Source organism: Vombatus ursinus, unplaced genomic scaffold, assembly GCF_900497805.2.
Source record: "Vombatus ursinus unplaced genomic scaffold, bare-nosed wombat genome assembly UNPS02014863.1, whole genome shotgun sequence".
Taxonomy (NCBI): domain Eukaryota; kingdom Metazoa; phylum Chordata; class Mammalia; order Diprotodontia; family Vombatidae; genus Vombatus; species Vombatus ursinus.
The window spans coordinates 24698906-24720124 of record NW_020954641.1 but is presented as its reverse complement, the minus strand read 5'-3'; the positions used below and the strand labels follow the sequence as shown (position 1 = coordinate 24720124).

The following is a 21219-nucleotide window of genomic DNA, read 5'->3' as shown; positions in this document are numbered from 1 at the left end:
GGACAGTGTGCTTTTGGTGCAGATATGTTGGGAGAGGGGCTGGCCCATTTCCCAGAGAATACAGCCCATATCCCTGGTGCAAAGCTGATACTCCTCACCCTCAACCCCCCTGGGATGAGGTGGCAGGCAGAGGGGTGGAGCAAATGTCCAGCCATGCTGATGGGCTGAGTTCTCCAAAAAGTAGATGCAGACTGCAAGACCGATGTGGGGAGGAAGAGACCCCTCTCTCCACCCCCACCTCCTCATGCACCTCCTCCCACCCTCCCTAGCCAGTGGCAGCAGCCTGGGGGAACAGCTCTAGTCCTGGAATAGTCCCGATCTGATCTGACAGCACACCAGGCTATTTCAGATCAACACCTCAGCCAGAGACAAGTCTGAGATGCGTGATAGTTGTAGGAGGGGTGAAAGGGAGGGAGAAAAGAAAACAAAGTTCATAGAAAGTATAATCTCTAGTCTGGAGTTTATAATCTCCCGTGTCTGCTCCAGTGTGGTCCTTGGTCTTCCCTAGCCATAAGTAACAGGAATATTATTACCTGGGCCACTCCTGCTTGAAGCATGGATTCTGGGTAAGGCTGAAACTAAAGTCAAACGTAGGTAGAAATTTGAAATAAGGGGTACAAAAATTGAAAGTCTTTACCACTCTATTTTCTCATTCTCTTTAAAATTCTTCATCAACCTACTTCAAAAAAAAATGTGTTAAACTCTGCTGATGTTTCTCCTCCGAGATGACTCTAAGCAGATTGATTGCCTTCTGGAAACAGAAACCAAGGGAACTGGGATGGTGTGAAGAGGCCTGTGTTAGGCCTTGTGGGAGATACAGGGGAAAGGAAGGGAATAAGTGTTTGTTCAATACCTACGAAAAGTTGGCACTATGTTCTAAGCGCTTTACAAATAGCATCTCACTTGATCCTCACAACTCTGGGAGGTAGGTGCTATTATCATCCCTATTTTACAGTTGAGGAAATTGAGGCAAACAGAGGTTTAAATGACAGGGTCACATAGCTAGTAAGTGTCTGATGCCAGATTTGAACTACAGAAGTACAAAATATGTTCCCTGCTGCTGAAGACCTTTTGATCTAGTTAGAAAGACATGGGTCAGCTAGGTGGTGTAGTGGATAGAGCTCCAGCCTTGGAGTCAAGAGGACCTGAGTTCAAATTTGACCTCAGACGCTTGACACTTATTAGCTGTGTGACCCTGGGCAAGTCACTTAACCCCAATTGCCTCACCAAAAAGAAAAAAAAAAGAAAGACAAACAACACACAGAATTAGGTGCTGACTAGCAGTATAGGAGGATTTCAGAGAAGGACCACAGGATCATGGAGGTTGAGCTAGAAGCGATCCCTTCGTTCAGCTCCCCTTATTTTACAGAGGAGGAGGCTGAGGCTTAACAAGAGGGAGCTTCATATGAGCTAAATTAGTCTGAAAAGACCTCTTGAGGAGGTGGGACTGGTGCTGTGAGGGTAGGACTGAGACTCCTAAATAGCGGAAGGAGGGTTTTCCAGGCATGAGAAACTGTACCAGCACAAAGAAGGGAATAAACATGGCACGTGCAGGGAAGGATGAGGAGACTGACCTGCTTGGGGCAGGGTGCCAGCCTGTGTCATGGAGCTATGGGTTTGAGTCCAGACCCAAACTCTTGATGAGAGAATCACCTTGATGAGAGAAACACACATCAACAACTGCTCTAAAACTAGTCTTAGAGAGTTGCTTGGGGAATTGAAAAGTTAAATGATGCGTCTGGTGTCACATAATCAGTACCTGTCAGAGACAAGGCACAAACCGAGGTCTTTCTTCTTGGAGGTATTCAGGTGTCACAATGGATAGCTCTGGGCCTGGAGTCAGTAAGACCTGAGTTGAAATCCTACCCCAGATATGTCTTAGCTGTGTCACCCTGGACAAGTCACTTAACTTGTCTCTTTCAGTTTCCTCGACTGTCAAATGGGGATAATAACAGCACCTACCTCCCAGGGTTATTGTGAGGATAAGATAAATTAATATTTATAAAGTACTTAGTACAGTGCCTGGTACATAGTAGGCACTGAATAAATGCTTATTTCATTTCTGACTCTGAGGTTGGCTCTCTAACCATTACTCTATGCTATGCTGCCTCTATGTTTCGAAGTAGTAGTAGTTAAGAATGAACACGTAGATGTGGTTGGGATCACGCCTTGTTTTCTGCTACCTGAAGCTAAGGATTAATTTGTACTCTGCAACAGTTTAGTGAGAAAATCATAAGGACTTTGGGCTCACCTGTACTTAACAGATGTGTTCGTTGTTCTTAGAAACACCATACGCTGTTTTTTTTTAGTGAGAACAATCCTTGTATCAAGCACTATCACATCAAAGAGACCAATGACCATCCCAAACGGTACTACGTGGCAGAAAAATTTGTGTTTGATTCCATTCCCAACCTGATCAAATATCACCAGCACAATGGAGGAGGTGAGTCTTGGAGGGCAGGCTCAGAGAGGGATGGTTTACATAGAGAATCTCAGCAAAAAGTGGTGAAGAATAAGCTGAAAGTCAAGAAAGCAGGCAGATCCTTGAGCCTACTATGTGACATCACTGGGGCTGTTCTGATTTTAAAAACCATGACCTTGATGGAGAGGTGACTTGTCACCAAACATCAGCACCTCCCAACCAGGGCCTGTATGAACATTTACGCATTTTTTTCTACTTGTTTTTCAAAATGAAAAGGAATTTCCGCACCAAAGAAGACTCCCTAATTTTAATCTGAAACCTCCTTGTGACAGAATGATCACCCTAGCCACTCTCTTTTCTTCTGTATGCAGGTCTTGTTACACGTTTACGGTACCCCGTTTGTTCCTGGAGAAAAAAGGCCCCTATCACAGCTGGGTTAAGATATGGTAAGTGATTTGTGTTGAGATGCCATTTCTATGCTGGGTCAGTAATTGAAACACCATTCTTACATGCTAGATGTAGATAATGCTTATTCCAGAATTCCCTGTAACTAAAATTGGCTTTCAACGTAAAGGTTTAGGACAAGATTGAAATGCACTTGGAGTGTGCATGGAATTTGCATGTATATGTAGGCATGTCTAAAGCATCTGGGTGGATTATAGATATATGTGTAAATGAACATATACATAAGTAGCACAGGTCACTATTTGTTTGAATTAACAATGCATCTGTTCAACATTTATCCAATACCTAATATACAGACAGTCAGTCAACAGGTATATTTTTGTATTTTTTAAATATTTTATTTTTTACAATTACACGTAAAAACCATTTTTGACATTCTTTTTAAAATATGTTTTGCGTGTCTGCATATGTATAACCTACATCAAATTGCTTATCTTCTCAATGAGAGAGGAAGGGAGGGAGGGAGAGAGAGAATTTGGAACTCAAAGTTTTAAAAAACAAACGTTAAAAATTGTTCTTACATGTAATTGGAGAAAAAATAAAATATTAAATAGGCATTCTTTTTTTTTATTTTGGGTTCCAAATTCTCTCTCTTCCTCCCTCCCTGAGAAGGCAAGCAATTTTATATAGTCTAAACATGTGCAGTCATATAAAACTATTACTAAATTAGCCATTCAGTAAGTACATAATGTGTGGTAAGTTCTGGGAATATAAATAACATGTAGAAAGAAAGACAGTTCCAGCCCTCAAGGAGCTTGCCTTCTAATGAGGGAAGACAGCACATAAAAGGAAGATGAGAAGTGCTTGTGTAGAGACAACAAAAGTCCCCAGAGCAGAGACACGTAGAGGAAGTCTGGAGTGCAGTCTAGAGAGGAATAGGACAGGGTTCCCCTGGCCGCTAGCTCTCCTTAAATGGAGGTTCTAGAAAGAGGCTACAGAGGCAAAGGGTATTTATAATGTGTGGATTCCCAGGCTGGAGTGAAGCTTCAGATTGAGGAGCTAGGGCATGGTAGACTAGGTCTCGAGTATAGACTGGAGAAGAATGAGAAATGTCCCACAGAGCACAGATGATAGAAACAGAAGACATAGACCCTCTTCTCAAGGAGCTCAGCCTAGGTATTTCTAGGTATTATATGAAGGACCCTTCACCCCAGCCTCTCTCCAAGGTTAGTTTCATCATGTTCTGCAGGGGAACCTGGGTTCTTTCAAAGACTGTACTACCAGAAGACCCAGGTCCTATCACAATGGAAAAGTTTTAAATGTAGCCCCCTTGATAGATTCTGTACCTACCACTGGAGGGCCAGCCTAGCTAAGGTATGAAAAGGTTCCTCCAAAGAGGCTGGCCACCAGGCAATGATTTTTTAAATTAGTAGATAAAAATCACCTAATCAGGTATGGAAAGTCAATAATAGTCCATTTAGAGCAGCTACGTCATAAGGTGAATAGAGCACTGGATTTGGAGTTAAGAAGACCTGAGTTTAAATCTGGTCTCAGACACTTACAAGCTATGTGACCCTAGGCAAATCAAGTCACCTTGTCTGCCTCAGTTTCCTCAGCATTATTTTTCTATTTTATTTCCTTATTTATTTATTTTTGTGAGGCAATTGGGGTTAAGTGACTTGCCCTGAGTCACACAGCTAGTCAGTGTTATGTGTCTGAGGGTGGATTTGAACTCAGGTCCTCCTGACTCCAGGGCTGGTGCTCTATCCACTGTGCCACCTAGCTTCTCTCTCCTCAGCTTTAAAATGGGGATAATAATAGCATCTACCTCCAAGGGTTGTTGTGAGGGTAATATGAGGTAATATTTGTAAAATGCTTTGCAAACTTTAAAGGGTTATAAAATTACTAGCTACTATTATTATTGAGTGATTTGGGAGTAAGTCATTTAATTTATCTAGGCCTCAGATGCCTCATCTGAAAGCTAAGAGAGTTAGACTTCTATCGAAGGGTTTCTTCTAGATCTCAATCCTGTGGTTTTACAAATATGGTACAAGTGGTAGTTTCTATGACAAAGTTCCACATGGAGCCTGATTGTAATAAAAATAATCTGTGTTAAAAGTACCAAACCATTTTTGCTTCATAATAATATAAATACATATTTATAATAGAATAATATAACATAAGAATTATATTATCATTATATATTATCATAATGTGTAATAATATATAACATGTTTATAATAAATATATATGAATAATATAATGATATTTTGGCATTAAAAAAATAATATGTGCTTCGAAAAATCACCTTAGATCTCACTCCTCCCTGACATCAACTCTCTAGTTTCCCATTTCCCTGAACATGCCATTTGTACCTGTGATTCTGAAGCTTATTTGTGCAATGTCCACCCTCTTCCATCTTGTGTATACAGATCTTAGCTGCCTTCAAGCCCTCCTTTGCTAATAATCTCTGTCTGCTCCCTAAAACCAGGCTTCCATCTAAGGTCCTCTGACTCCAAACTCAGCATTCTCTCCCTATACCACATTGCTTCCTGTCTTTCCAATTGTACTGTGAGTTCTTGAGGACAAAAATTGTGCCTTACATTTCTTGTTATCCTCACAGCATCAAGAAAAATCCTGAAAACGTGTCAGATATTCATCAAATGTTTATTGAATGGGTGTCAATGAATGAACCAAAAATGATTGTATTGAGCATTATCTATTATGAAAACTGCTATTTCAGTACCCAAATAGACACTATACCATATTGTTGGGGTCTTATTAGAATATTTTAAGTTACATTTTTTTCAAAGTACCTTGATTGATACTTCCTTCCATGCCCCTACTCCACATTTGTCTAAGGTTTCATAATATGAGGGGAGAAAAGGACTTAAGCCCTTTCCCATCTCTTGAGTTAGCAATAACAATTACCAAAAAAAGATTTATTACTGCTATCTCTTGACAGATGAGAAGTAAAAAACAGAAGTTAACTGAGCATTGAAATCTTCCCTCTCTCTTCTTCCTCTGCCTCCTACAGGCAAATGGGTGATCAAACCCTCAGAACTCACTTTTGTGCAGGAGATTGGCAGTGGGCAGTTTGGCCTGGTGCATCTTGGCTACTGGATGGGGAAGAACAAGGTTGCCATCAAGACCATTCAGGAAGGGGCCATGTCAGAAGAGGATTTCATAGAGGAGGCTGAAGTCATGATGTAAGTAACCAGTGCTAGGGTGGATAACACACTGAAATGACCTGCTCTGGGGTCGGTCCTTCAGTGGAGGGGGTCCAAGTGGGGCACAGAAGGGACACATAGTCTGACCAACAGCACCAGGTCAGAAAATTTGAGTCTAGGTTTTAAAAAAAAGATTTTTTTAGACACAGTGCTCAAGATATTGTTGGTTTGGTTGTTAAGTCTTTTTGCCTGTTTAATCTAACCCTGTGATTTTGTTGGTAAGCGAACCCTCCTAGTGTGGAAATTCACTCTCCAGTGCAGATCTCCAATTCAGCTTAGGGCCTTGGAAAGTTGATTGGGAGCACTGAGAGAGGAACTTGCCCATGGTCACACAGTTAGTGTGTGTCAGAAGCTAGCTTTGGACCTAGGTCTTCTTGACCATCCAACTCCGTTGGGAGTGGGGAGAAAATCAGTCTAACAGATCATTTTATAGTGTCTTTCCAAAACAGCCAGTTAGATGCTGTGCTGTTACACAAACAAAGCCTCAAGTTTTTCAGAGCATGAGATTGCCCTTGGAAAGATACACAGGACATTCAATACTACATACACAGTACAGTGGAGCTTTCCTGCTTCTTTGTCAGCGGAATTACATGTTACTTCTAAAAGGATTCATAAAGCCTCCAAATTAAGAGGGATCTCAGAGGTCATTTGGTGTGAACCATGCCTGATGCATAAATCCCTTCTCCAAGACAACATGGCAAGCAGACAGTTTCAGAAAGCTTTATGGAAGTTTTATTTCATATAACGATCATAGTGTGGAGAGCTGGAGGGAACCGTAGAGATCACCTCATTGTTCAAACCCCTCATTTTACAGGTGAGGAAACTGAGGCTCAGAAGAGGGATTTACCCAAAGTCACCCAGAGGCTAAGTTGCAAAACCCAGAACCATGCTGGCTATCTTCTGCTTGAACATCCCCCAGCGATGGGAAACTCACTGCCTCCTATTCAGTTTTGGGAATCAATGATTGTTAGAAAGTTTTCCCTCATATTGAGCCAAAACCTGATTCCCTGTATCTTTCCTGTTGCCCCTCCCCCATTCTCTAGTAACTCAAATATATGGTAGATGGGGACCCACTCCAAACATATAACCTAAAGCTGGACCAATTTGGGATGAGGGATTTTCCTGGGGAAAGAAGGAAAGGGATAAGGGAGAGGGACTTGATTTGATCATCTATGTAAGCAAGCAGCATCACAGTCCCACCACTGGGGGAAGTTTAAAAGGAAGAAAAGCAATACTCTAGGGTCAAGCCAAAAACATCTAATCCTTTCCCTGTATGACAACCCTTCAAATATTTGGAGACATTTATCACTGTTATATGTCCTACTCTAACCCCTACTGGGCAAGTCTTCCTATGACACGATCTCCAGTACTCTGCTGGCTACCCTATTCGGTATACTGTGCAGATTTTCAGCGTCCTTCCTAAAATGTGGCATCTAATATTGAATATAATACTCCTGTTCCCTAGCTAGGAGAGTACAGTGGGCCACCTCTGACCTACCTCCTGCCTTATTCTGGATCCCAGACTTTTATTAATTCAGCTAAATGTACCACATGGGATAGTGGACAGAGGGCCAGCCTTGGAGTCAAGAAGTGACTGTTCATTTTTCAGTCATGTCCAACTCTTCTTATCCCCTTTTAGAGTTTTCTTGGCACATACATGAAGTGGTTTGCCATTTTTTTTTCTCCAGCTCATTTTACAGATGAGGAAACTGAGGCAAACAAGGTGAAGTGACTTGCCCAGGATTACACAGTCAGTAAGTATCTGAGGCCAGATTTGAACTCAGGAAGAGTCTTCCTGACTCTAGGCCCAGCAGTCTATCCACTGTGCCACCTAGCTGCTGGAGTCAGGAAGACATGGGTTTAAGTCTTGCTTCTTACTCATATGAGCTGTGTGGTCCTGGGTGAGTCCACTTAAAACTCTCGGTATTTCAAGGAGCTTTCCAAGATATTAAGTTACAGATTTATTTACTGATCTGCATGGGGGAGGGAGTTTCCATATGAACAGATCCCTGCATTGATGAATCACAGATCAAGACATTCTCTCCCTCTCCCTGAAACTACCCTAGCAAAAGACAATGCATACAGTGATACACCTTGGGATTTGTCGAAGGTAGTATTGTTTTGTCTTAGTATGGGGTGGGACACAAATACATATATATATATATATATGTGTACATATATACACACATATATATGTGTGTGTGTTTGTGTGTGTGTATAAAACACATATATACATATACACACACGCAAACTCAGTTGGGTACAGAAATCTATCTTACCCAAAAGGGAAATAGGAGGGGAAGGGGATAAGAGAAAAGGGGGCATTGATAAGAGTAGGTGGATTAAGGGAGGCAGTGGTCAAAAACAAAATAGACTTTTGAGGAAGGATGAGTTAAAGAGAGGTGGGGGAGGGAGAAAAGAAGGAGGAGGAGGAAGAAGAGGAGGAGAAGGAGGAGGATAAAGAGAGAGAGAGAGAGAGAAAGAAAATAGAATGGAGGGAAATACATAGTAATCATAACTGTGAATGTGAATGGGATGAAATCACCCATAAAACAGAAGTGGATAGCAGAATGGATTAGAAAACAGAATCCAACAATATGTTGTTTACAAGAAACAGACTTGAAATAGAAAGACACACACAGAGAATTAAAATAGGGATTGGAGCAGAATCTATTATGCTTCAGCTGAAGTAAAAATGCAGGGGTAACAATCATGATCTCAGGCAAAGCAAAAGCAAAAATCGGCCTAATTAAAAGAGATAATCAGGGAAACTACATCCTGCTAAAAGGTACCATAAATAATGAAGTGATATCAATACTAAACATACATGTACCTAACAGCATAGCATCAGAATTCTTAAAGGAATAGTTAAATGAGTTATAGGAGGAAATAGACAGTAAAACTATACTAGTGGGGGATCTCAACTTTCCCCTTTCAGAACTAGATAAATCTAACCATAAAACAAATATGAAAGAAATTAAGGAGATGAATAGAATTTTAGAAAAGTTAAATATGATAGACCTCTGAAAAAAATTGAATTTTTCTCAGCTGTACATAACACCTTCACAAAAACTGACCATGTATTAATTTCACAAACACATGCAGAAGAGCAGAAATATTCAATGCATCCTTTTCAGGATAATGCAATAAAAAATTACATTCAATAAAGGGCCTTGGAAGCATAGATTAAAATTAATTATCATATATAATTATGTACTTATTAATTAATATAAAATATAAATGTATAATATAATTATTATATTTTATCATGTGTTATATATTATTTATTTATTATATATAATTATTATTATAAAAATAAACAATCTAATCCTAAAGGATGAATAGATCAAAGAACAAATCATAGAAACAATAATTTCATTAACTATAATGACAACAATGAGATAACTTGCCAAAATTTGTTGAATGCAGCCAAAGCAGTACTTAGGTGAAAAAATATATATCTAAACACTTACACCAATGAAAAAGAGAAAGAGCAGATGAATGAATTGGGTGTACAACTAAAACAAAAAAAAGAATAAATTAAAAATCTCTAATTTAAATACCAAAATAGAAATTCTGAAAATCAGAGGAAAGATTAATAAAATTGGAAGTATGGAATGGGACAAACAGGAGAACATGTTGCTGTGCACTGTCTCAAACTCATCCCTAGGACAGTGATGCTCTGTGTTTACTTGGCTAATTGAGTCCTTATCTCTCATCCTTTTTCTTCTTCCCCCAGGAAACTCTCTCATCCTAAACTGGTCCAGCTCTACGGAGTCTGTGTGGAGCAGGCCCCTATTTGCCTGGTGTTTGAATTCATGGAGCACGGCTGCCTGTCCGATTACCTCCGGAACCAACGGGGGCTCTTTTCTGCAGAGAGTCTCCTGGGCATGTGCCAGGATGTGTGTGAGGGGATGGCTTACTTGGAAGAAGCTTGTGTCATTCACAGAGACCTGGTAAGTTATTACTGAAGCCAACCGGCCAACCCAAAGATGGAAATCAATGCCTCTGGCATTCAGCCTTGGTCAAAGCGGCATATATTTCTGCAATGAGCAGCCAAGTGGTCTCACGGTTGGGCAGCTGTTTAAGTAAATGGCATTCATGTAGTACTTGAAGGTTTGCAAAAATGCTTTACAAACATCCTCTCATTTGACCCTTCCTAACAACCTTAGGAAGTAGCTGATATTATTATCTCCATTTTACAGATAGGGAAACTGAGACACAGGGGCAAAGTGACTTGCCAGGGTCACATGGCTAGGAAATGTTTGAGGCCAGATTTGAACTCAGGTCTTCCTAGCTCACTAACCACTGTCCCAACTGCCCAGCTACCTATCATAGATAAGAGATAACAGAATGGCTGAGCTGGAGTGCAGGATAATGAGGAAAATCCCTTCCCCTCTCCTCCTTTTCTGAAAATGAAGGGATTGAATTAGATATAGTTTTTTTAAATAACATTTTTTGGAGAGCAATTGGGTTAAGTGACTTGCCCAGGGTCTCACAGCTAGTAAGTGTCTGAGGCTAGATTTGAACTCAGGTCCTCCTGACTCCAGGGTCAGCACTCTATCCACTGTGCCACCTAGCTTCTCCTAGACATGATCTTAATGACCCCTTCTCGCTCTAAAATTCTGTACCCACTGATAAGAGAACAAAACTCACTCACCTGATTAGTGGCAGAGCAGTCAGAACTTGACCCCAGGACTTTCTGACTCCGAGTCCACCTTTGCACCCCATTATCTCTTCTGATTGAGAGATGTTTTCAGTTTAATTATTCAAGAAATGAGAGGCAATTCTCATGAAGTAGAAGAGAGAAGGCCAACTTTGACATCGAAAAGACCTGGGGTTCAAGTCCTGCTTCTGACACAGTCCAGCTGTGTGACCTTGAGTATGTAATCTGACTTCTCAATATCCCCACCTCCCCAACCCCTCTCCAAGTTACAGAGGAGCTGCTAATCTTCATTGTCAAAGGGGGCTTCCATACTGCTCCCCCACCGCCACAACACAAACAAATCATTTATTGAGCAACTGCTATGGACAAAACACTTTTCTTATTTCTGGTGACTGTGGCAAGAGGAGAAGATGTAAAGACAAATGAATTATAGACCCAGGTCTCTGGACACTTAGAATATAGTTGGGAAGATGAGGGGTATACAAAATAGAGGGCAGCTAGATGGCATATTGGATAGAGCACTGACCTAGAATCAGGAGGACCTGAACTCAGAAACTCACCAGCTGTGTGACCCTGGGCAAGTTATTTAACCTTTGTTGGCCTCAGTTTCCTCAACTGTAAAATGGGAATAATAAGAGCACCTCCCTCCCAGGGTTTTTGTGAGGATCAAATGAAATATTTGCAAAGCACAGTGCCTAGCACACAGTAAGTGTCATATAAATGTTAGCTATAATAATAGCTATTGTAATTCCTATTAATTACAATACAAATCTGAAGGCAGTCAGTATATAAAAGGAGCAGTACTAATTGCTCCAAGAGATCTAAGGAAGGAGAGATGATTTATCTGGTCCCTGATGCTATAATTTCCTCTCATACCAGACTGCATCAGTCAGAGCTCATCCCTGGTAATGAGATCGCTGCAGATTTCTCATAATGGGGATCTCAGGCAGGACCTATTGCAGCAAACCCAGGCAGCCTGAGAGCTGGATACCTTCTAACTAACATCCAGCGGGGGTGTTGGGAGGCTTAATTAATGTTTGTAAAGCTCCCTTGATGTCCTTGCACAACAAATAACACAGGCAAAATACTATGATTATAAGAGACTCTTTAATTACTGATTACTTGCCAACCATTTCCCTTTCCTTCTGCCTCGACTCCAGGCCGCCCGGAACTGTTTGGTGGGAGAAAACCAGGTCATCAAAGTGTCAGACTTTGGCATGACAAGGTAACCAACCAGCCCATGTGGTGCTGGCCTGACTTCGGGGGGATGCGTCTCCTCTGAAGATGGCTTTCTGAGCTCCATTCTCTTTTCTAGGTTTGTTCTCGATGACCAATATACGAGCTCCACCGGTACAAAGTTCCCCGTGAAGTGGGCCTCCCCAGAAGTTTTCTCTTTCAGTCGTTACAGTAGCAAATCTGATGTGTGGTCTTTTGGTAAGTTTCTGTGCAGCTTCCCCACTGACCTACTGTGTGACCTTGGGCAAGTTGTGTCTCTGTGGGCCTTAGGTTCCTCAACTGTAAAAAAAAAAATTCACCCTAATAGGTTGAAGCAGGTTACCTCCAAAGCCCTCCGCAACTCTAATTGTCTGTGTTTCTTATTTATGTTCCTTTAAATGCTTGTGAATAATAGATGAGGAGCTTTTTTTAGATGAGCCCTCCTCAGGGAAGTTTTCTTGACAATTCAACACACTAATACATTACTGTTTATTGGACACTAACCATGTGCCTAGCACTGGGTACCTACTGTGGGGAATATGAGGAAAATAGAAGACAATCTCTCAATGATTTCCTTCATGACTTGCTCTAGATGAAAAATCCATCGCCAATATAACAAACCCTTGGAGTTGGAAGGAACCTCAGTGGTCTAGATGTAGCCCAGTATCTTCTTGAATGAGAATCTCCTCCACTCTATTTGTGATAGCGTAGTGTAACACATAGAGCAAAAGACTTAGAGTCCAGGAAGTCTTGGTTCAAATCCCGCCCCAGATACTTACTAGCTATTTGACCTTAAGCAAGTTGCTTTACATCTCTAAGCCCTAGCTTCCTCACCTGTAAAATGGACTCTGAGATATCTTCCAGCTCTAAACCTTTAAACCCATGATGAGTAGTTAGCCACCCTTTCCTCGAAAATCTGCAGGGAAAGGGAACCCAACCCTCTAAAGAGAGCCAGTTATGCTTTGGGAGCTGACCTGGTGCTGGGTGGTTCAATGTATAGGGAGCTGAACTTGGAGTCAGGAAGACCTGGGTTCAGATATGACTTCAGACATTTACTAGGTGTGTGACCTTGGGCAAGTCTCTGTTATCGTTATACTCTGTGATCTCTATTGGTAGATAAGATGAGATAAAGATGAGATCATAGTTCCTTGAAGTAAAGAGAGGGGATATGTCTCCTATTTGCCTCGTATTTTCCATAGTAACCTTAATTTCTTTATCCTAAAGTGGGTTCATCCACCTTTGGTGTTCACCTACCACCCAACTCTCACCTATGGCTCCAAGAAGCCATAGCATGTGCAGTGGCCACACCCCAGTAAAACCATCTTGGCAGATGGGTTAAACCAGGATGAGGGTAACCACCAGGCCTCAAAACCATCAGTGAGTTAGGGGGATATCTAACCCAAGCATGTGAAGACTTCTCCCAGTGGAACGGGCAGATAAGAACAATTTGTTCTAACAGCCACGAAGTTGGCTGAAGTAGACTGCTTAGAGCTTGGTCAGGCATTGAAGATGCCAATGTTATCCACTGCATCCCAGGCTGTCATCAGTCATCTTGACTTTTGTCCTGCCTTTGGACAGAGAGAGAGTGAGGTTGGTGACTTGGCATAACTCTGCCTCACTTAAATCCAATTCACAAGCAAGTCAAGACATCACCCAAGCAAGACACTGATCCTCTTCAAAAATGAAGGATAAACAACAAAGTGAGGGGTAATAATAGCACCTACTTTATACAGTTGGTGTGAGGATCAAATTAATTAGTATATGTAAAACAAACCATAGAAACGTTACCTTTGTTGTCATGAACTTTCCCAAACTTAACTACACTGATCCTCAGATGACAAACATACACTCTGACACCAAGGCCAGAATCAAAGCCTTTGTAGTCTGGAAGGATTATGCCCCTCTAGCACTGCCTTTGAGAACCCAGCATCACAATCAGGTCATAGGGACATATCAGATTGGGATTCAGTGGAGGGACTCCTCCTAAAAGAACAAGAGTATAATTTTGTTTCAAGAGATGACATATAGCACAGAGGAATAACAAAATGTTAAGTGTTCATTTATATGATGTAGGCAGTGTCACCTGCATTCATATAAGAGAGAGGTCAGTGTAGTAGAAATCCTTCTCTTCTCATATTGGAGTGCCAGGTTGGCTGTCTGTGCCATTAGATGATGATGATAGGGATTATTGGGGGAAGAGGGGTCTCTGTCCCTTTACCACTGCTCTCCTTTGGTGACCCATCTGTTCTAGTCATTGTTTTGTCATATATCCAGCCCAAGTTTCATGGCATTGAGACACATGGTGTCTCTAGATTCTGGTGCCTTCTTGTCCTTCGATTCAAACCTGACCAGGTGAAGTTCTTTTCACCTGGTAGTTACAAGGTTTCTCAGTGCCTCCCAAATGCATGATCTCTGCCTCCAGACTCTTCCCCTCTCAAATCAATCCTACGCTCCGCTGCCAGATTAATCTTTTTAAAACACTACTGTGCACATGTCACCACCCAGGTCAAAAACTTTTAGCAGCTCCCCATTACCTCCAGAGCTACCCCCTTAGCCTTGAAGTCAAGGTCCACCAATATGGCTCCAATCTTCCTCCCCATCATTTTCTCCTACTCATGCTTTATACAACACCTGCACTGTCATCATACCTTTCTATTGAATGGTCCCTGAATCCTTCCCATTTCTAAATCTTTGCTCATAATACTCCCTTTGCCTGAAGTACCTCCCTCCTCCACCCCTCTCTCTTCATGTCTAAGTTTTAGCCTTGAACCCAGCTCAAGTTATGGCATCTCACTTTTGGTGCTGGATGTTCACTTTGCCCTCTGACCTTTGCAATACTTATTATCTATACCATAAACAGACCCAGGGGCCAGAATTGACCCATGGACTATAGTTTGCCAACCATGGACTATAGTTAGCCATGGACTATAGTTTACCATTCATGTGCTACTTAGAATCGTAGATTTAGAGCTGGAAGTAACTTTTAAAGGTCTAATTTACAGGTGGGCTAACTGAGGACCAGAGAAGTTACACTGTCATATAGTTAGTAAGTGAATTAGGATTATAAGGTAGATTCTCTGATTTCTACATCCTTTGATTACAAATCTAGCACTTTCCTCATTAGCTGTCTCTACCTAATTACCTTGTATTATATATGTATATATTATATATAAAAATACATATATATGCATACACACACTTATATGTGTATATACACATAATATATATCTGCATATACATATATATCTCCTATTTTCCCAACTCCATGTAATAGTCTGGAGTGCAAGAAGAAGATCTTCTTTTCTTTTGATCTCTAATAGTAAGTAATCAATAAATATGTCAGTGATATGCCACCTATTTGCATGATACTTACTCTTCTATTATATCAAAAAGACAGCATTAGGATAGTTTCACCAACCTAGATAACCTTAGAGGGTCAGGGCCATGTCTAAGCTCAAACATCTGCAATTTGCAGAGGATTTGAAGAAAAGATCAGATAATAGAAGGAACAACAAGAAAATGATCAGAGGCAATAGGTTTATCAATTTGGAGCTGGAAGACACCTTAAAAGATGATTAAGTCCAATTCCCCCCATTTTTCAGATGAGGAAACAGAGGTCCAGAGAGGCTAAGTGATTTCTCCAATGTTACAGAGGAATTAAGTGGCAAAGTTGGGATTTGAACTCAGTCCCTGTGACTCCAAATTCAGCATCTTTTCCATCATAACAGGCTGGCTAGGCCTAAGAGACAGTATGATGCAGTTTAGAAAAAAAAAGGCACTATACTTACTCTGATCCAGGAAACCTAGTTTGAATCTCACTTCTGACCCTTATCTGCCATATAGTCATGGTCAAGTCACTTACCCTCTCCAAACCTGTTTCCACATCTGTAAAATAAGTGAAATACAAAAAAAAATGATCTTTACAATATCTTCCTAACAAAGCTAGTGTGACCTGAAGTACTATACAAAAGGGCAATCACAGCATTATCATAAGGGAAGAAAGGTTAAGAGAATTGGGGCCAGGAGGGGACACGGGCCGAAATGCAGGCTACTTCCAAATGCTTTTCTTCAAATCAATGAAACATCATCAAACATGCAACCCTAAAAGAAAAAAAAGTTTAATTGATGCTTTTTGCCTTTATATCACATTTATTTCTGAATACACTGCTCTATTCTGAACCCCTATTCATCAAGTCTCTTCTAGTAACAAATATTTTTTTAACATAGTTTAATCAAAATGACCAACACATCAGCTAGGTCTGAAAGCATCTATAACGTTCCACACCCCACAGGTCTCCACCTCTTCAATGAAAGGATGAAGGTGAACTTTTCTCACCTTAAAACATGCTCCATTTATGTGGATTGAAAAAAATGAGCTTCAATCCTAGCAGGAGCTACTGTGATTAGACATGAGGAAGGACATCCTAGGAGACAATAAGTCCTGGGTCTTTGTTAAAAGTCAGATTAATCAGTTCAAGCTGGCAGAAGCCCAGATTGTGTGATTTTTATGTCTTTTTGGTGGATATTATTAGTGTTTTGTTTTGGAGACAGTCTCCCTATGTCTCTTGGGCTTTAAGTGCAGCAGTTAGTTACTCCTGGGCTCACTCCATTGCAATATTGATTGGCCTGGAATCTTTGTCTTGATCCATTTCACCCCTCCTTAGGCAACCTGGGGGGCCTTTTGCTCCTGGGGGCTCACTATGATGGTTCTAAGTAAGACACTTGATCAGCTTTGGCCTCACTGCTGCTCAGAACCCTCAAGCTGCCCACCAGCCCCAACCTCTCCAGTAGTAAGGATTATAAGCATCTGCTTGGTTGTTATTGTTAATAACAATATTCTTGTCCCTTTATGCAGGAGTCCTAATGTGGGAAGTCTTCAGCGAGGGCAAAATCCCTTATGAAAACAGTAGCAACACCAAGGTGGTGGAAGATATCAGCACTGGATACCGGTTGTATAAACCTAGACTATCCTCCCCTCTCATCTACCAGATCATGAATGATTGCTGGAAAGAGGTCAGTATAAGAGGATCCTCCATCATCAACCCCTTGTCATTTTGTAGTTCTTTCCTAGAAAAAGTACCTTCATTTGAAGGAATGAGATAACAAAGGGGACTGGGTGATACCAAATTTGAGCAGGAAACTCACTCCCTGATTGGGAGTGAGGTGGTAGTTCAGAGCATGGGAAAGGAATAGTAGATATAGATGACTGATGTCAATTGATTGGGCACCTGTCATTGGCATACCAGTTGAAATAAATTCAGAAGGGGTCGTCACTAGACTGACTTTAGGATCTTCAGTTTTTTTTGGCCACATGAGTTTGTAGAGACCCTAGGCATTGAGTAGCTGTGATCTGCCACAGTGGAGGAGGCCCCATCATGATAAAATTACAAATCCTTGAAAATTTGAAATATCTATCACACATGCATGTATGTAGCAATCAAACATTTATTAAATGCCTACCATGTGCCAGGCTCTGTGCTAAGTGCTAATGATACTAATACATACAAAGAGTGAAACAAAGAGTGAAACTCAAGGAATTTACATTCTAATAGAGGAGACATAGAAACATATATAAGTAAATTAAATACAAAGTAATGAAATACTAGATAGTTTGAAAAGGAAGGTCTTTCTCTCTTTCTCTTCTTTCTCTCTCTCTCCCTCCCTCCCTCTTTCCCTCCATTACTCTGAATGCATAGAATGTGGTTAGTTGAATTTTCTGATTAATTTGAATTTCCTTTTTTTGCTTTAGCCCTCACTTTTGTAAATCTTTCTAAAAGGTCTGAGTTGACTTTTCTGCCATAGTAGTGTAGAATAGATGCAAAATATAAGAAACGAATCTTTTTTTTCTGATAGAAAATCTTTCAGAATCTGTTCGTTATTACTTTGAATACTGAGGATTACTGTAGGCACTAAGGATGCAGACACAGCATTTCTAACTTATTTGGCTAAATAACTACTGACCTCAAGAATTTGTTGTTGTTTTAAAAGTAAACCTCTAGTGCTAGTTTCTTTCCTTTAAATCAATTCAGTTCAATTAAATAAACATTTATGAAGCACCTACTATGTACCAGGCATTACACCAAGTGCTAGTGATACAAATAAAAAGATAGTCCTTGCCCTCAAGGAGCTTACAATCTAACAGAGGAAGACATTACACATAAGGAGGCAGGAAGGGGAAGGGGGGTGGGCAGGGTCACCAGGAGCATCTTATTTTATGGATTTAAAACCAGGAAGAGCAGCAACGTAAAGTGCCCTCTATAAAGGAAGGCATTGAGAGGAGTTTGGTGCTCCACTCTTGAGCCTTCCCAGCAGAGGGAAGAGGAGACTGAGGGAGGTGGTGTCCAAGGCTTGAAGCAGCAGCATGGTGATAGATCAGAAGTGATGAGTTTATCATAGGAAGAACATCTTGTTCTGTGGAGATGAAACCAAGCAGAGCAGTAGATGATGCTGGAATGTGGAAAAAGTAGAGGGAATAGAGAGGAAGAGACTCCAATTAATTATAGGTTCAAAAAAGTTAAATTATGATCGAGGGGCTTTTACGTACATACACACACATTCCTTGTTTATTTGTAATGGTTGAGAGCACGCTGGCAAATTGTGACTTGAACTGATACGAGATGAGAAACATTGCCTTAGGGCTGTCGGATTTGTCCCCTGGGAAGATTCACACTACTGTGCTTTCCTCCCTCTCTCTAGAAACCAGAAGACAGACCATCTTTCGCTAGCCTGCTGTGTCAGCTGGCTGAAATCGCTGAATCTGCACTTTAAGCCAGGGTCTCTGGGGACTGCTGAATCCGAGCTCCAACCAGGGGTCTCTGTGGCTCCGTGGGCAGCAAGCGTCTAAGTGGGGATGGGGAATTCCTACTTCCACATAGCATTAAGGACAGCCTCCATCCCAATCCTTTCTAAAGGCCATGAGACCTGGGTGAGCCAAGCCCCAAAGCTGCTAAGGAAGCAGTGATTTGAAAGTTGCCTGGAGAATAGGGGGAGCCAGACTGGAATCCAGAAAAGGTGGCAAAGGGCATTACTATCCTGAAGCCCACTACTCGACTAACCTCACGCACAGAGGTTGAGACTCAATCCGGAAGCTTTTTGTGGGATATCTCTTGATTATGAAACTGGGGGGTAGGGGAGTGAAGTTGCACTCTAACGCTATGGACTGACCTTTCCTTAGACTCAACAGCTCCACGTCGCAGAATTTTCAAAGGCTTCCAGGCCCACATGCTTTGCAGCAGGCCAAGCATGCAGTTTCCTACCCGCCCCCACAAGGAAACAGGGAGCTGCATCAGCTGTGCCAGCTATATTGACCAAACAATGTGGACCACAGCTTCCTGCCCATATGCAGGGGAGGTTGAAACAACTCCATGGCACTGATGGGCTCTGTAGCAGCTGGCTGGAGTTGCAGCTAGCCGCACTGGCACCTGTCTGCTCAGAGGAGATGGTGTGGGGCTGCCGCCTCTCCTACTGAGCAGGGGAAGAAACTGTTCATTTAAAAATTGGTCACCAACAGCTTTAATGGAGTTTTCTGCATTGCTCTGTTCCTAACATCAGGGGAAGCCAAGTCATTGTATGAGTCTTGTGTTTCTAGAAGGCTGGGGTAGGGAGAAGACGAAAGGAAAGGTTTAAAGTTAGGGTTAAGTTCCAAGGAGAAACGAGGAGTCAGTGCATTCTCTCTCAAACACAGGTGGGGGGAAACTGTTAGGTGGGTAAGAAATTCCTCAATCTGTTACCTAGGTAGGAGGCAAGAGTGAAAAGGTAAGGCTAAGAACCAGTGAGAAGAACAAGTCAGCGGAGTCTTTGAAATCCTGAAATCACTCCCAGGCTGATTACCATGGGCGCTGATCCTATCTCTGTGAACCAGAATGAAATTCCCATTCCTCTACTCTATATTGTTTACTTCTACCTTCAATTTAGTTCAACATGGGAACAAGGAAAGAAGGAAATCAGCATTCATTAAGCACCTACTATGTGTCAGGCCCTGCGCAGGGTGCTTTATGAATATTATCTCATTTGATCCCCAACTTTGCGAGGTTGGTACTATTTTTTCCCCATTTTACAGTTAAGGAAATTCAGGTAAAGAGAAGTTAGATGACTTGTCCAGAATCTCAAAGCCAGTAAGTGCATGAGGTCATATTTGAACTGATTCCAGGCCCAGTCTTCTAGCTGCCTCAACACACATTATTAAGCACCAAGGGGATACAGAGACTACAAAGACAATATTTGCCAACAATTTTTATGTTCGGCTTTTTAGAAATGATTACACTCTGATCATTTGGAAAATAATAGTGTTTGATAGGCTAATGGCCTGACCCCCTAAAATTGCATGCCCAGCAGTATTATTATAAGAATCCATTTACTGTATAAGCTATGACATTGCTCTTCCTAATTCTATAGTGAAGCCGAAAAATATAAAATTCTAGATTTCCTGTTATTGGCTTTTTATTGATAGTGGTTGGTTTATTTTTAGGTGGACTTTGATGAAAAGCCTCTGCACTCTTTTTTGGACACCTTGTAGCCTGATACAAGACAAGTTCAATTTTCTATCTTATTCAGATAAAGTTATTTGAGAAATTACTGAACTAAGTCATAATATGCTCTTGGTAAACTATGGAATAATTTGCTAATTTGTGATTTAGATGCCTTAATAGCTATAAGGGGAGCAGATAATTTCACTCACCCAACCAAAATAACTTCTATGTATGTGGTTTGTTTTGTTTTATTGGTGGGGCTGAGAGTCAGACTCCCTTTTTGAAGTCTCTAAGACCTCCTAGAATAGAAGCATCTGGACTGATTGATTCCAGAGGTCTTACTGTTTTCTGTAATATTCTCTATGTTATATCATTTGCTTGTTTGCTTTTTCAAGCAGATTTATTGTGAGTTTGACAGGACATGTGGATACATTTCATTCTTCAGCTATCCAGTGCTTCAAATCCATTTTTTCTAGTTGGCTCTTTTCTCTGAAAATGGTGTCTGAAAATGATCTCTCAGTAAGACAGATTCCCCTTTTAATCAGTTTTCAATTCTAGTTGTATTTTGCATTTATCTGCAATATTCCTTTGAGAATATATATTTATATTTGAATGAGTTATAGTATTTATGAGTAGACAATTGTATCTAGTGATGGGGGCAGGGTAATGTACAATAAATGTGATACTTTTTCTTATTGCACAAATCATAAAGTCAGTCATGTTCAATAAATACAATTCTTCCCACTGCAGTTATGGTGTGAGATTTCAGTCCAAATCTCAAACATAACAGATTAACCAAAATTTTCATGCCTT

The 21219-nt window shown here is 41.0% G+C and overlaps 1 protein-coding gene across 1 annotated transcript in view; it reads left to right on the top strand.

Annotated features, from left to right (window-relative positions):
• Positions 1 to 19941, top strand: part of ITK (IL2 inducible T cell kinase) — an 85294-nt gene extending 65353 nt beyond the window's left edge. Inside the window, exons 10-17 of the mRNA XM_027841931.1 lie at positions 2310 to 2443; positions 2794 to 2868; positions 5865 to 6036; positions 9797 to 10013; positions 11884 to 11948; positions 12039 to 12157; positions 16794 to 16951; positions 18635 to 19941. Of these exons, the coding sequence (XP_027697732.1) occupies positions 2310 to 2443; positions 2794 to 2868; positions 5865 to 6036; positions 9797 to 10013; positions 11884 to 11948; positions 12039 to 12157; positions 16794 to 16951; positions 18635 to 18706 (1012 nt within the window). The 3' untranslated portion in view covers positions 18707 to 19941. The remainder of the gene's footprint in view (positions 1 to 2309; positions 2444 to 2793; positions 2869 to 5864; positions 6037 to 9796; positions 10014 to 11883; positions 11949 to 12038; positions 12158 to 16793; positions 16952 to 18634) is intronic.
• The last annotated feature ends 1278 nt before the right edge of the window (positions 19942 to 21219 follow it).